General features: G+C 43.3%; 1 protein-coding gene and 1 long non-coding RNA gene across 4 annotated transcripts in view; one reads left to right on the top strand and one right to left on the bottom strand.

Annotated features, from left to right (window-relative positions):
* ccdc102a (coiled-coil domain containing 102A) overlaps window positions 1-13,682 on the bottom strand; it is a 105,961-nt gene that overhangs the window by 33,940 nt on the left and 58,339 nt on the right. For all 3 annotated transcript variants that reach the window (XM_031292729.2, XM_035999883.1, XM_035999882.1), the window contains 2 exons: window positions 11,755-12,168; window positions 2,586-2,806 (listed from right to left, as the gene is read on the bottom strand). In XM_031292729.2, coding sequence (XP_031148589.1) covers window positions 2,586-2,806; window positions 11,755-12,168 — 635 coding nt within the window. The remainder of the gene's footprint in view (window positions 1-2,585; window positions 2,807-11,754; window positions 12,169-13,682) is intronic.
* Window positions 11,262-13,682, top strand: part of LOC116045221 — a 10,019-nt gene continuing 7,598 nt past the window's right edge. Inside the window, exon 1 of the long non-coding RNA XR_004103879.2 lies at window positions 11,262-11,428. This is a non-coding gene — a long non-coding RNA (uncharacterized LOC116045221). The remainder of the gene's footprint in view (window positions 11,429-13,682) is intronic.

Here is a 13,682-nt window from a genome sequence, read left to right as displayed (position 1 = left end):
CACTCTGGTGCCTGTGTGGGTTACTATATGAGTCTGCAAATATCTTCAAAATGGATTTTTCACTCTTTCACATTAAGAATCCTTGTGAAGTTCACAACAAAAAACAGTCTATCCCAGAAATCACTAGTGCAATGTCAGTCACATAGACAGTGAAATAAATAGACACAGCGACGCGATAGACTTTGACGGAGACCAGTGAAGTTAGTAAGAAGCATTTTTCCGGTGATGGCTGAGCGTTGCTGTGCAGCCTCAAACTGAGCTTGACGACGTAGATGTGATGTGAGCAACCTGTCTGAAAGTTGTAAATCTTCTGGTAGCTGTGCCAAGAGAAATCTCAATCATTCAATCTTGCTGAGACGGAGAGCAGAGTAGGAGCTGTCCATGAGCGTAGGAGCAACTTTTGGTAAGTATTCTGATTAATTATTTTGTCATTTTGACTGTATGCCTCCACGTCCCCCCGTTTGCTTGCGAGCTTCTCCTGACTATACGGTAATTTATCTACAGTGCAACAGAAAGTCGCGTGGTCATCATTAGCCTATTGTTATAAAAACAACGGCTGCTACGGGGCCATAACGTGAGATACAAGGTAATGGAGCCTGTTATACATTGTCGTGTTTCTTTAGAAATAAACAGTGGACAAATAGAGTCTTTAAACGCTTCAGATGTAAAGTTATTCGCTGTCAAAGTGACGCCAAAATGAATGGCAGTCAATGGAATACTAGCAGAAGGTGATGGCTTGTTAACCTATGAAACTCCCCATAGGAGGTACGCTTTCCGGATGCTCGCTTACCCCCTTTGTCAGTCTCCATCTACAGCCTTTGATTCTAGAACTGTACACTGCATGCTTGTTGAGCTCTGCTTGTAAATGCTGATAAATTAATGCTGCATGATGCACAGTACATTCAAAAACACTTGGCACATGTGACCGGCCATGCATGGAGAGACAGGCTTTTCCCTATCATTATAAGGCTTAGGCGCCGCACCCAAGCCACTTTGGGCACCACCTAAGCCAAATGAATGTAAAATCAATGTGAGCTTTAAAACTGTCTCAGATCGAATGATTGGAGTTGGTTTTTCTTTAGCGAGTTATGTCTTTAATTATGTGCTCTAGCTTTTCCAACGTTTCAGATACAGATATGGTAATAATATTGGTCCAAATATTAAATGTCCAAATGTTAAATTGCATTTTTTTTTATTTTTTAAAGTAACATTTTCTTATGGGAGGACCCCTAAACCACCCACCAAATACGTGCATCCACACTAACACTACGCACACATATATTTTGCATTTTTATCCTGTGTAAATTATTTTTATAAATGATTGTATGTTTACTGTCAAAGCTTGTTTTTGCACTGTATGTTGAGCCGCATACAGTATAAGACGATGTTCTGTCATGACAGACAATAAAGTTTTCTGAATCTCACAATTTCACACAGAAAATAAAAAGTGTAGGATGCACGTCCGGGCTTCAGCTGCTGTTCTCCTGACAGAGCTGTCAGCTCTTAGTGACCATCACATTGACTGGGTGTAGAATAAGCAGTGGTGGAGGAACTTTCATTGTCTACTATGGTTACAGGTTACACTGGCCCTTACAGGTTGGCAGGTGTGTCACAGCACTATTAACAAGGTAATAAAGTCTATACGGGCAAAACCATACAGTGTAAGGCACGTCTACAGAGCAACGGACAGCCGAAAATGATCATGGTAACACAATTGGTTTACTGGTAAGGAAGTCTAATTTATCAGCATAGGTCACCAATATATTTTTTTAAACAGTGGTGGAAGAAGCATTCAGATCCTACTAAAAGTTAAAATACCGCAATGTCAAAATGAGTCTTGCCTTCTTATTTAAAAGGGGTACTCCTCCAGTTTTCGTACTTACATTAAATGTGTGAAGCAGAGGCAGAGGCTGACATATCCTGATGTTTAGTCCTTGGGTCAACCTCCAAAAACACCGGATCCTACATTTCCCACAATGCAACTAACTTTTTGCGAGTCCCTTCTCTGCCTTGTAAACACCAATGTTTCCACCATGCATCCAGCATGCAACTTAAACACCCTTTATCTAGCACATTTGTAGTTTCCGAGCCCAAGCTGAGATAACCCTGATGACTTTATCACAGTTATTTTGTTAAGGCCAATCCACATAGAATATTTTTTTTTTTGCGTCCGTCACTAACCCCACTCTCGGGGTATCAACACTGCCTGTAATGATTGATCAAGCCCTGCCTGCTACTATGGGCAGGGGAAATAAAATCAAACGAAAATATGAATATAAAACAATGCAGATTTGTTTCCTGCATAATTCTCATGCAGCCTACTTGAAAACTATATGTCCATTAAATGTCTGCTGTCAGCCGGGTGAAGACCGCTTGGCTCCATACGCATATCTCTATTTATTCTGGCGACGTTTCGGCTTCAGGCCTTCTTGTTGATTTGAAGAAGGCCTGAGGGCCGAAACGTCGTCAGAATAAATAGAGATATGTATATGGAGCCAGAGTGTGTGACACTTTGTTCTCATTTGCAACTGTTATGTCCCACTCTATATCTTTGCTGCAGCCCAGGCAGTTTTGGAGTGTCTTACTCTCTCTCTTTCAGCAGGACTTTCTGGGACTCATCCAGGCGAAGCTGCAGGGCGTTGAGTCTGCTGGTGTCCTCCTCTACCGTGCTAATGTCCTCCCACAGCTGCCTGCTGCGCTCCTGCCGGCTGGGACCGGAGGAGGAGCGCGAGGTGATTGCCCAGGCCTCCTGAGTGTCACCGTCCGGGGCCCGGGAACGCAGGACCGACTCCAGCACCTCCAGGTCCTGACAGAGCAGGGGACAGACACAGAGAGGCGACAATGAGACCAGGGTAGCAGTTTGTTGCTGTAAGGAGCATATGTACTGTATACTGGTATGTTACTGAAACTCAGATAGCACGGTGACGTCACTATAACAAAATCCAACAGGACCAGAAACACAAGCAGTCTAGTTATTGGTGAGCACAATGCTATCCGTGAATACATTTATTCAATTTATTCATCTTCTCCTTCTTTGGTGGTCGGCAACAGGAGTTTTAGCGGCTGTACGTCACTGCCACCTAACCGTGGATTTGTATTTTTGCAGCAAATGCATAACTGCAATGCATTGTGGGTGATATCCACCTCTGGAGTGACCATCGTTGTTCACTCGCTCCCGCAGCCCTCAGAGGGTTGATCTCACCAAGTTCACAGTTTTTCAGACAAATGGAAGGACGCTTTTGATAGTGGCGGGGATTTCCCCGAGGGCAAGTGCTTAGGGCGGGTTGAACCACTAATGCATGTGTCAAACTCAAGGCCCGCGGGCCAAATCTGGCCCCTCGCAGATTATGATCCGGCCCGCGTATCAATTTATGTTCACAATACATTGTGGCCCGCCTAGTTTTTTTTTACTTTTTCCGACGTTTATGTCTCTTTTTCCAACGTTTTTGGGGCGCTTCTTCCGACGTTTTTGGGCGGGTTTCTTTCTATGATGGCTGAGGAACTTTTTCCTGACTTCTTTAGGACTTTATGTCGACCAAACCGTAAGTGAGAAGACTATATGACACATGCAATAAGACAGTCAAAGATATTTGACATTTTCGATTAAATAATAGCATGTCAATAAACTCGTTGAGTTTGACACCCCTGCACTAATGGAACGCAGCGTTGGACTCCAACGCAGCTAACAGGCTATGATAGCTGCCTCCATCTTGGGCTCTCGGGGTCTCAGTTTCTTCAAAGGTTAGCCCAGTCGAGGCAGTTTTGCTGGAATGATCCTTTGAGAAACATTTACCCCCCTTAACATTCCATAACCCCTTACAGATCAGCTGGGATAAAGGCTTCCTTTCAGTTTCAGTCCCCGCAAAATAAAGTCTCAGTCTTCTTCCAAACTATATCCATATATCTCTTGTATGGACTCATATGGAGCTCCCTGATTTTGAAGGGGTTGTCAGAAATATGGGCCAATATTTCTCTCTTTCTGTCCTCGGTTTTCCCCTCCGCCCTCTGTTGCTCGCTACAAAGCTGCAAATCAAGCCGTGTCATCCGGCAGACCATCTAAGGTTTCTGCCAACGTGCTGTCACAGCAGAACCCTGAAAACTCTTGGGTGGGTTCTCCTGACCAAACATTTTCACATCTCGTTTTATTTAATGGCCTTAACAGAAATTAAATTGGAAATGTAGAGCTTTCTCCTCCTCGCCACATAGTAAATCTGTCTGCTTTGGCACTGCAACAGTAAAAAAAATTGTAATGTTTCCCCACCCTATGTCCTTCACGGCATGGGCCAGATGTAAAAATGGGAGGCCTCCGTCTCCCACAGGCTCCATTATGCCGCGTGGTTTCTTTAAGATAATATTCATGCAGCCTTTAAGAGTTCCTCATAAACATTTCATTCTGTGACCGAGAGTTGTAAAGATATCTGTGGCTGAAAAAGTCAACCATGATGGACCCTGTGAGAGAACTGTATTTTAGTGGCAGTTAGTAGTGATTAGAACGTACCACAAGATCAGGCTGATACGGAGTGTCACTATAAATGAGGGACATCCGGCGGAATTTACGGGGGGCAACGGAGCAATCCCGGAAGCGAAATGTCGTGGATATAGACTAGTTTACCCAAAAACCTGTTTTCTGCAAACAACAAAGCGTAGTCTCTGTTCTTTCTTTCTTTCTCTGTGAAATGAGGCTGCCTTCAAGTCTAATCAGAAATGTCGAGATCTATCAATAACTGTGAAGTATAATAATATAATATCAACTTGTGCGACATTGGGGAGTTAAAGAACACAACAGGATGTCACATAAATGGGCCGTTTAAGTGACACCGAACTGCTTTTTCTAGTCTAATTGGGCCTTTAAAGGTCCCATGGCATGAACATTTCACTTTATGAGGTTTTTTAACATTAATGTGAGTTCCCCCAGCCTGCCTATGGTCCCCCAGTGGCTAGAAATGGCGACAGGTGTAAACCGAGTCCTGGGTATCCTGCTCTGCCTTTGAGAAAATGAAAGCTCAGATGAGCCGATCTGGAATCTTCTCCTTATGAGTTCATAAGGAGAAAGGTTACCTCCCTTTTCTCTGCTTTGCCCACCCAGAGAATTTGGCCTGCCCATGAGAGAGAGAGAGAGACGTCATGGCTTGAAAACAAGAAAAGCATGGCAGTTGGTCAAGGCCACACCCCCATCCTCCACCTTCCATATTTTCTGCACGCTTTTGGGATGATGATGATGATACAAAGCCACTTAAAGTGCACTGAGGTCAATCTACAAACAAGGCTGTTTCCCCCAATTTCGATGCTGTCCTTACAGGTAATCCCCAACAGAGGGAGCCGGTGTGTAACAGATATTAGTAAGCCAAACCATCCTGTGCCACATGTGGAAGTACTCAGTGTGTGTGTGTGTGTGTGTGTGAGAGAGAGCCAGAACAATGGACGGAGACAGGAAATGAGGCTCTGCTGTGTGTGGGTACCAGTTAGCCACATTATCATGGTTTCTGTGCAACGCTACAGCCTCAATGTGTATTCTGTGTCTGTGTCTGTCTCTGTGTGTGTGTGTGTGTGTGTGTGTGTGTGTGTGTGTGTGTGTGTGTGTGTGTTACCATGGAAACCCCCCCTGAGCCTAGCTGAAGGTCAAGTCTGACAGGCAGTGTCAGTGACAGTGATCTTTATTGGCTGCTGCTTTAGTCTCGCATTGCCTGACCTACAGTATCTCCACAGCGCCGTGTCACCACACACACACACACACACACACACACACACACACACACACACACACACACATTCTCTGGGTTGTTTGCATTTCTTTAAACCAATCACAATCGTCTTGGGTGGCGCTAAGTTCCGGAAGCGGCAACGGTGGCTCTGCAAAATAGTCTCAGGAAGGAACTTGTTATGGTGGAACATTTGCATCCTGCAAAAGAAAACGCCACACACAATGTTAAATTAAGTTAACTGCAACAGTAACGTGAGCGATTTAAATTAGCTGGCTACGCAGTTAAACCTCATTTGCTTTTACCAGTGTATCGCCGTGTGCACTTTGTTGCAGGCAGCTGCAGCCAGAGCCATGGCATTTCCCCGCCATGCCTCCGTATTTCACATTACCCTCGCTAGCTCACTGCAGACAATAGGCCATGCTTTTTTTTCATAACCGGTGGGCCAACATGCTAACACGTCCCAGTTAGAGACTAAATGCTGTAAACATATTCTTTGTAAATCTTAAAAGGTCCAGTGTGTAACGTGTTTTGTTTAGTTAATTATCAAAATATGTTGCCCCATTCACAAACTTGTCCTTTTTCATGAATATTTACCACCACCATCAATTCCAAGTATTCCTTTTTAAATTTTACATTTGCATTCGCATGAACTGGGGTAGACGCATAGACTGTATATAAGAATGGACCAACAGATCCCGTTGCTCTGGACGGAGACCAGTGAAGGCCTTTAGAAGCACTTTTCCGGTGAGTGCCGAGCGTTACTGCGCAGCCTCCAACTGAGAGAGACGACGTAAATGTGCCGTGAGCAACCTGTCTGAAAGTTGGAAGTCTTCTGGTAGCTGTGCCAAGAGAAATCTCAATCATTCCCAATCTAGCAGAGACGGAGAGCGTAGGTATATGTAAGGAGATAACATAGGCACAGGCTAATTATTGATCACTAAAATGATAGTTAACATTAGTAATTAAACTTAAACAGCTAATGTAAGTCCAAACTGTCTGCGAGCTTCTCCTGTACTATACGGTAATTCCTCTACTATGCGACAGTAAGTCGCGCGGTTATGACACAATCGTTAGCCTATTTTTACAAAAATGTCTGCTAAGGTGCCATAACGTGAGGTACAAGGTAATGGAGCCTTTTATACATTGTCGTGTTTCTTTAGAAATAAACAATGGACAAATAGAGTCTTTACATGCTTCAGATGTAAAGTTATTTGCTGTCAAAGTGACGTCAAAATTGAATGGCAGTCAATGGAATGCTAACGTCGGGTGATCACTTTGTAGCATCAAAATAGCGCCATAGGAGATTCGAGCTCTGAAGTGAAGCTTACCCCCTTGGGTAGACGCTCCCTATTCATGCGCCATCTTGAAATACGTTAGCCGGTAAGGGACATACAGGACATACTGCTCCGCCTTTCGCGTTTTCGCTGTCACATTATAAACTCACAGGTGCTGCTAATGCTGCTAATGGGTATCGTGGCTTCCCGGCCCCGGCAAGTTTGAGAAAGGAAACATGGAGGACCACACGTATTCAAAATCCAGGAGTAAACTTCTTCTTTGCCCAGAAAAAGAAAAAAGGATATTGAAAATAGCAAGAGACCGGCTTTTTGAAGCGTGAAGGCTACCGTAGCTGTAATACGTACTTTGAACTGCGTGGCGCGAGAGAGTTGATTGCGATATATATGATCTCAACGCTGGATGGGAGAAATTCCTACACATTGGACCTTTAACAATCATTCCCTGAAAGAACCAAGCAGGCCTGCCTTGTTGCGCGATCCAAATGTTCTATAAGAGTTGCCATTTTCAGCGTGTAGCTTGCTAGCTCAGAATATGTTGTTGTTTCCCGTAGTGAAGGGATTTTGTGTGTGTGGTGATATAGTAGACAACTGCCAAGAAACAGAGGGGCAGAGTAAATGGAAAACACAGCAGGTCACAGCAGTCAGATGGGACAACAGAATGCTACTGTAACTGCTGCTACTTCTACTGGGATCACCACTACTGCTTTAACTATCATTTCTTCTGACACAACAACTACAGAGCTTCCAGTCCTTAAAGAAATGATTTTCCAAAGGCTACTAAAAGCTATCTTACGAATGATAATAGATGCTGAAAATGGGACCAGTGAAGGTATTGCATTACAAGACAGAGGGTCAGATTTACAGAGAAAAAGGCGCTTTAGCAAATGTGCGCTGTGGTTTTTATTTGACAGTGTGTATTCAGCACCTGGTTTACGAAGACAGACGCTCATTAGGCAGTCGGCTCCTGAACTGACGCTGATAATGAACCTCCAGACTTACCTTGCGTTCAGCAGTGTAAGATCACAAGATTTTCTAATTCGCGCTGAACACAGTGTACAGCTGAGGCCGATGATTAGTTTGGCAAGTATTTGTTAGAATTGAACAAACTGAAAGCCATTAGGATTTATTCACAAGGCACCTTGGAAGTCTGTACCAAGTTTCATTCAAATCTGTCTGATTTTGTTCTTCTTTCAGAAAGCCAGTTTTTTATTTTTTTTATTTTGATGACATCTTTTTTGATTGTTTGCACATCTAGAGGTGAAGTTCAGGGAAGTGGTGCTCCCTCATCTCATTTTAGGAATACCTCCTTTTGTTTGTGTTGCAGAAAAGAAATTCCAAATTGCGTACTGAAAATACAATGTGGAAAAGTCATCAGTATTCCTTATGCTGCATTCACATTGCCTGCGTCAGCTGTCAGACGGTGATCAGACTTGTCAGAGTGATTTGAGGCGGTGCGAGAGTCCCGTGCAGGAAACGGGAAACATCACTGCCTCTATTGCTGCCACAAGAAAGTTTTGAAAAACTATGAGGGTAAAAAAAAACGAAACGCAAGCAATGAACTTCCCGGGAGTTTGTGCAACAGCTGACTGTTTCCTCGGCCCCCCTCTTTCTCTCTTCCTCCGTGAAATGAGGCTGCTTTCAAGTGCGGTCGGAGAACATCGAGATCTAAAAAATAAAAATAATTCGACGGAAAAAAGTAATTGTGAAATATAAAGTCTACTTGTGCTACATTGGGGGTTAAAGAACACAACAGGACGTCACACAAATGGGCCGTTTCAGTGACACTCCCACCACCACACAACCCTGCGGCCAATCGCCGGATCGCCATTTGGTGATGTGAAAGCAGCATGTGGTGTGATGACAGACCATTATACTATACTATGCACTATAATGGCTTTTTTTGTGGCTGGGAGTAGGGGTCAAACTTTTGTTTCAACCAAAACATATCCAGTGAAGGGAACAGCAGTTGATTTACTCTTTGCTCTGAGCTGTGTCTGCTTCCAGCGAGCACTACCAATCAGATTGTTAGGGTGGCCTGCATGTAGCCGCTGACGTTTACTGCTGTGAGTGCACCGAGACTGGAAAAGTGGGTCGAACAAAAGTGTGATTTTGAAAGACACAAGTGTGGGGGACATCAGGTCCTTGCCAGTGGCAGTGACGCTTAAAAGCAATTATCAAAAACAAAATGGGATCCCAAATGATTTACACCTGACCAAAGGGACGGGCCCCCACCAGCTGTTGAGAGGACAAAACTAATTTGGGGCATCAAGCTGCTGATGTTCAACTCATGTCTGGATCAACGGAAGTACATTTCCAGGATAAAGACTTGACATCTGGCGCTTGATGCCCCTCACCTTCTACTCTCCGTGTGTCGCCATTCTCAAACTCTGTTCGCTACGGGAAACGACAAAAACCTTTCGAGCTAGGAAGCTACACGCTGAAAATGTCAAGTTTTGAAGAAAATTTGGATGGTGCAACAAGGCAGACCTGCTTGGTTCTTCCGGGGAATGATTGTAAAGATTTACAAAGAATAGGTTACGGCATTTCCTCTCTAACTGGGACATTTTGGGACCGATTGGTGGGGATTGGTGTGGACGAAGTACACACAGCAATACACTGGTAAGAGTTAATGAGGTTTAACCATGAATCCAGCTAATTTAAATAGCTCACGTTACTGTATTGTGTGAACAGTTAACTTCATTTAATATTGTGTGTGGCGTTTTCTTTTGCGGTGGTGCAAATGTTCCACCGAAACAAGTTCCTTCCTGCGACTATTTTGCAGAGCCACCGTCGCTGAGTCCGGAAGCTTAGCGCCGCCTAAGACGATGCTGATTGGTTTAAAGAAATACAAACAACTCAGAGCCTTTATTTTTCTCCTATCCCAGAATGTATCTGTGGTGTAGCCAGACCTTCCTCCACAGCGCTGTGGATACAAGAGCTGGCAATGCAAGACTAACCCACAATATTCCCGGGATTGTGAGAAATGCTGTGCCTTAAAGACTTACTAAAAAATCTAAATATGTCATAGGTAATGATATTACATTGTTTTTGTTTTTTAAAATATGACGTGAGGGAACCACACAACGTACTGTTGAGTAAGGTTATGTTGTAGGGCTGGACTTTTCAGTAATTGGAGTTCCAGAAGTTCCTGCTTCACTTTGGCTCTCTGTATCTTCACAGTAAAAAAAGGCCTCCCCAGAGCGTTTTAGAGTGGTTGAAGGCTGAAACATGACCCATGATGGTGCTTAATGCTATTATGCTAACATCCCACACCAGTTTAATATCTTCTCACGAGTGTCTCGTGTGTCAGCATGAAGGAGGCTGAGCGAAGCGGCAGGTCAGCTCTGTGTTTAGAAAGCACCAGATAGGCTTTAGGTTATCGGGACGGAACATACTGACAGAGAAGAAGTACTGCAGCATCACTGAGACCTCAGGGAGAAGCATGCATGATATGAGAAAGTGTGTGCGCACCTGGGTAGGGTCTCTTAAATAGGACACCTCTCCACACACATACACACACACACACACACACACAACGTTTCACTATCTTTGTGGGGACCCGTCATTAACATAATGCATTCGCTAGCCCCTTACCCTAACCTTAACCATCACAACTAAATGCCTAACCTTAACCCTTACCCTCACCCTAACCATAACCTAATTTTAACCCTAATCCTAAAACCAAGTCTTAACCCTCAAACAGCCCTTTGAAGTTGTGGGGTCCAGCATTCTGTCCGGACCCCAAAAGTATACTGGATTCCTCTCTCTGTCTCTCTCTCTCTCTGTCTCTCTGTCTCTTTCTCTCTGAGCGATCTACCAGCAGCCAGTCTGGCCTACATCCACTGATGCTCGGGTCACATTGTCCATACACTTTAGCAGATAGCATGAGCACACTGATAATAGGCAAACGTCAGCAGCACAGAACACAACCGACATGCTCATTTACATTAGCCTATTAAACATTAAGACTAGAGCTGGGCAATATGAAAAAAAAAGAATCAAACATCATGATATTTTGGATGAAATACATCAATGTCGATATTGCGGCGATATTGTAGGGTTGACTATAGGGCTGGAAAAATTATGGGAAAAAATATAATCACGATTATTTCGGTCAATATTGAAATCACGATAATTTAACGCGATTACTCGTTGACTTCTGGAACGATGTTACAATTATTGAACTTAAAAAAAACAGTGGAAAAAGTTAAATAAATCAACAGTAAAAAAGAAACACATACAACTGTGAAATTTGGCTTAATACTTTTCCTATTCAAACTTTATTTTTTCATTCAGAACACAAGAGGAAGTAAGAGTTCCCTTGCAAAACGTGATGAGTTAAATAATAGTTTTTCTCGATTATTCTGTTTTTGTGTCATTGGGAGCCGAAATCGTAATCACGATTACATTTCGATCAATTGCACAGCCCTAGTTGACTATTGGGGATTTCACAAAATACTAACACAATGAGAGTTTCGATGATAAGAGGATATCTAGCCTCATATATCAATGTCGATATAATATCGATATATATTCCAGCCCTACATCAAACAAAAAAATTAAAAAGGCAGCTGAACCTGCTATTCACAGGATCTAGAACAGCAACTTTTTTCATTATTGATTGGTCTGTCAATCATTTCTTTTGACTAACCTTTAGTTTCCAAAACGTCCACAAAAAAACAAACAAAAAAAACAAAAAAAACATTGAATCACCATGACACTCGGTGAACAAAAATAAATGTACAGCGCAGACTCACCTTCTGTTGAGCCAATTTTTGTCTGTCCAAGTCCACGTCCCTCACCGGCTCTGGCTCTGGAGACCCCGGGGGTCCCTCCCCCACCCGGTCCACCCCGTCCAGCTTCCCGTCGGCGTGGACCTGAGAGGAGGAGGCGGAGGAGGCGGGGGAGGAGGGAGGTATGGATGGAGAGGAGGAGGAGGAAGCGCCGCCGCGAGGGTGTGCCGGGGAGGAGGACGGAGAAGTGGCCGACGGAGGAGGAGCGTCGGCGGTGTGGCCGCCGTGGAGACGCAGCGTCTCCAGCCGCAGCGTCTCGTTCTCGGAAGCCAGTTCCTGCCGCTCGCGCCGAACACTGGTCAGCTCCTTGGTGAGGGTGTCCAGCCGCTGCCTCAGCTGGCGGACCTCGTCGCGTGCGCGGTTACGCTCGGCGCGGACCTGCCAACAATACAGACGATACAAGGTGAATGAATCATATAACACATATATAATCGTTATAACACATTTAGTTTAATTTCAAAATGTTTTTTATTTTTGTTTTAATCTAATATTTGAGTTTATTGAGGTTTAGTTTATTTATTTTGCATATTACAGTTAAGTGAGTCTCGCTTTGCCAGACCTTAGTGCAACCTTATGCTATAACTAGAGCAGTAGGTTTACAACTGTGGGTTATTACATCTCAAGTCAAATTTATTCTGTCAGTTTTAACTTAAACTAAAACACACAAACACACATCAATGCAATGAAGTAAAGAAAAGTGAGCGAAAACACTAAAAAACCTTGAAAATAATGCACGACTTAAATAAATCTGGCACAATTTTGTTGATTGGGAATGATGAAAGTCTGTGCATGAACAGATAGATCTTAGGCCATTGCTATATACAGAGATTCTGCAGGTTTCACAAAGTCAAACTTAAGACTTTTTAAGACCTTTTTAAGACCTTTTTAAGATCGTTACGAATGACAATTAAAGCGTAACTCTCGGCAAAATGCAACCTAGGGTCTTTTTGTCGATGTACCCGAGTCAAACTTTCGTTTAAAAGCATATTTAGGACGGAATCGCCACTTTTAAGATTTACCATATTTTCGTTTTTCGGTCAAATGGCCTTTTGAATGTGAGTCCTAGGGGCACTTTTATGCTAGCCTCAAAATAGCTATTTTTAAAACACTAAGAAGGCTCGATACTACATGAAACTTTGCTCAAAGTATCACCAGGGTCTCTACACCGTAATGAAAGCATTGAGAAGATTGTTTGTGTACCCAGAGTTTACTAAAAAGAAAGGTTTTGAACAACTCACCGTAGCTCTTGTTGTTTCCGGCCGCTACCACCTCAGCAGTCAAAACGAGTCGATATCTGAATGTGAATGAACGGACTCCATATGAGGCTCCTTTTTCCAACTACGAGCTCAATACTGGTTTTCAATAACGACAAAACAAGAAATAATCCGTGCATTTATATGGAACTTTTCCATCTTTACTCTCCTCCCTGTTATGTTGCATTCAGAAATCGATTGTTTTTGACTGATAAAATGGTTGCGGCCGGAAACAACAAGAGCTACGGTGAGTTGTTCAAAACCTTTCTTTTTAGTAAACTCTGGGTACACAAACAATGTTCTCAATGCTTTCATTAAGGTGTAGAGCCCCTGGTGATAATTCAAGCAAAATTTCATGTTGTGTCGAGCCTTCTTAGTGTTTTAAAAATAGCTATTTTGAGGCTAGCATAAAAGTGCCCCTAGCACTCCCATTCAAAAGGCCATTTGACTGAAAAACGAAAATACGGTACATCTTAAAAGTGGCGATTCCGTCCTAAATATGCTTTTAAATGAAAGTTTGACTCAGGTACATTCACAAAAACACCCTAGGTTGCATTTTGGCGAGAGTTACGCTTTAAGACCTTTATCACAACATCAACTAAGCCCTAACTTCAGTTTTTAGTATCACTAATCGTGCAC

The sequence above is a fragment of the Sander lucioperca genome, chromosome 3 (genome assembly GCF_008315115.2).
Source record: "Sander lucioperca isolate FBNREF2018 chromosome 3, SLUC_FBN_1.2, whole genome shotgun sequence".
NCBI lineage: Eukaryota > Metazoa > Chordata > Actinopteri > Perciformes > Percidae > Sander > Sander lucioperca.
This window is presented reverse-complemented; position numbering and strand designations above follow the sequence as displayed.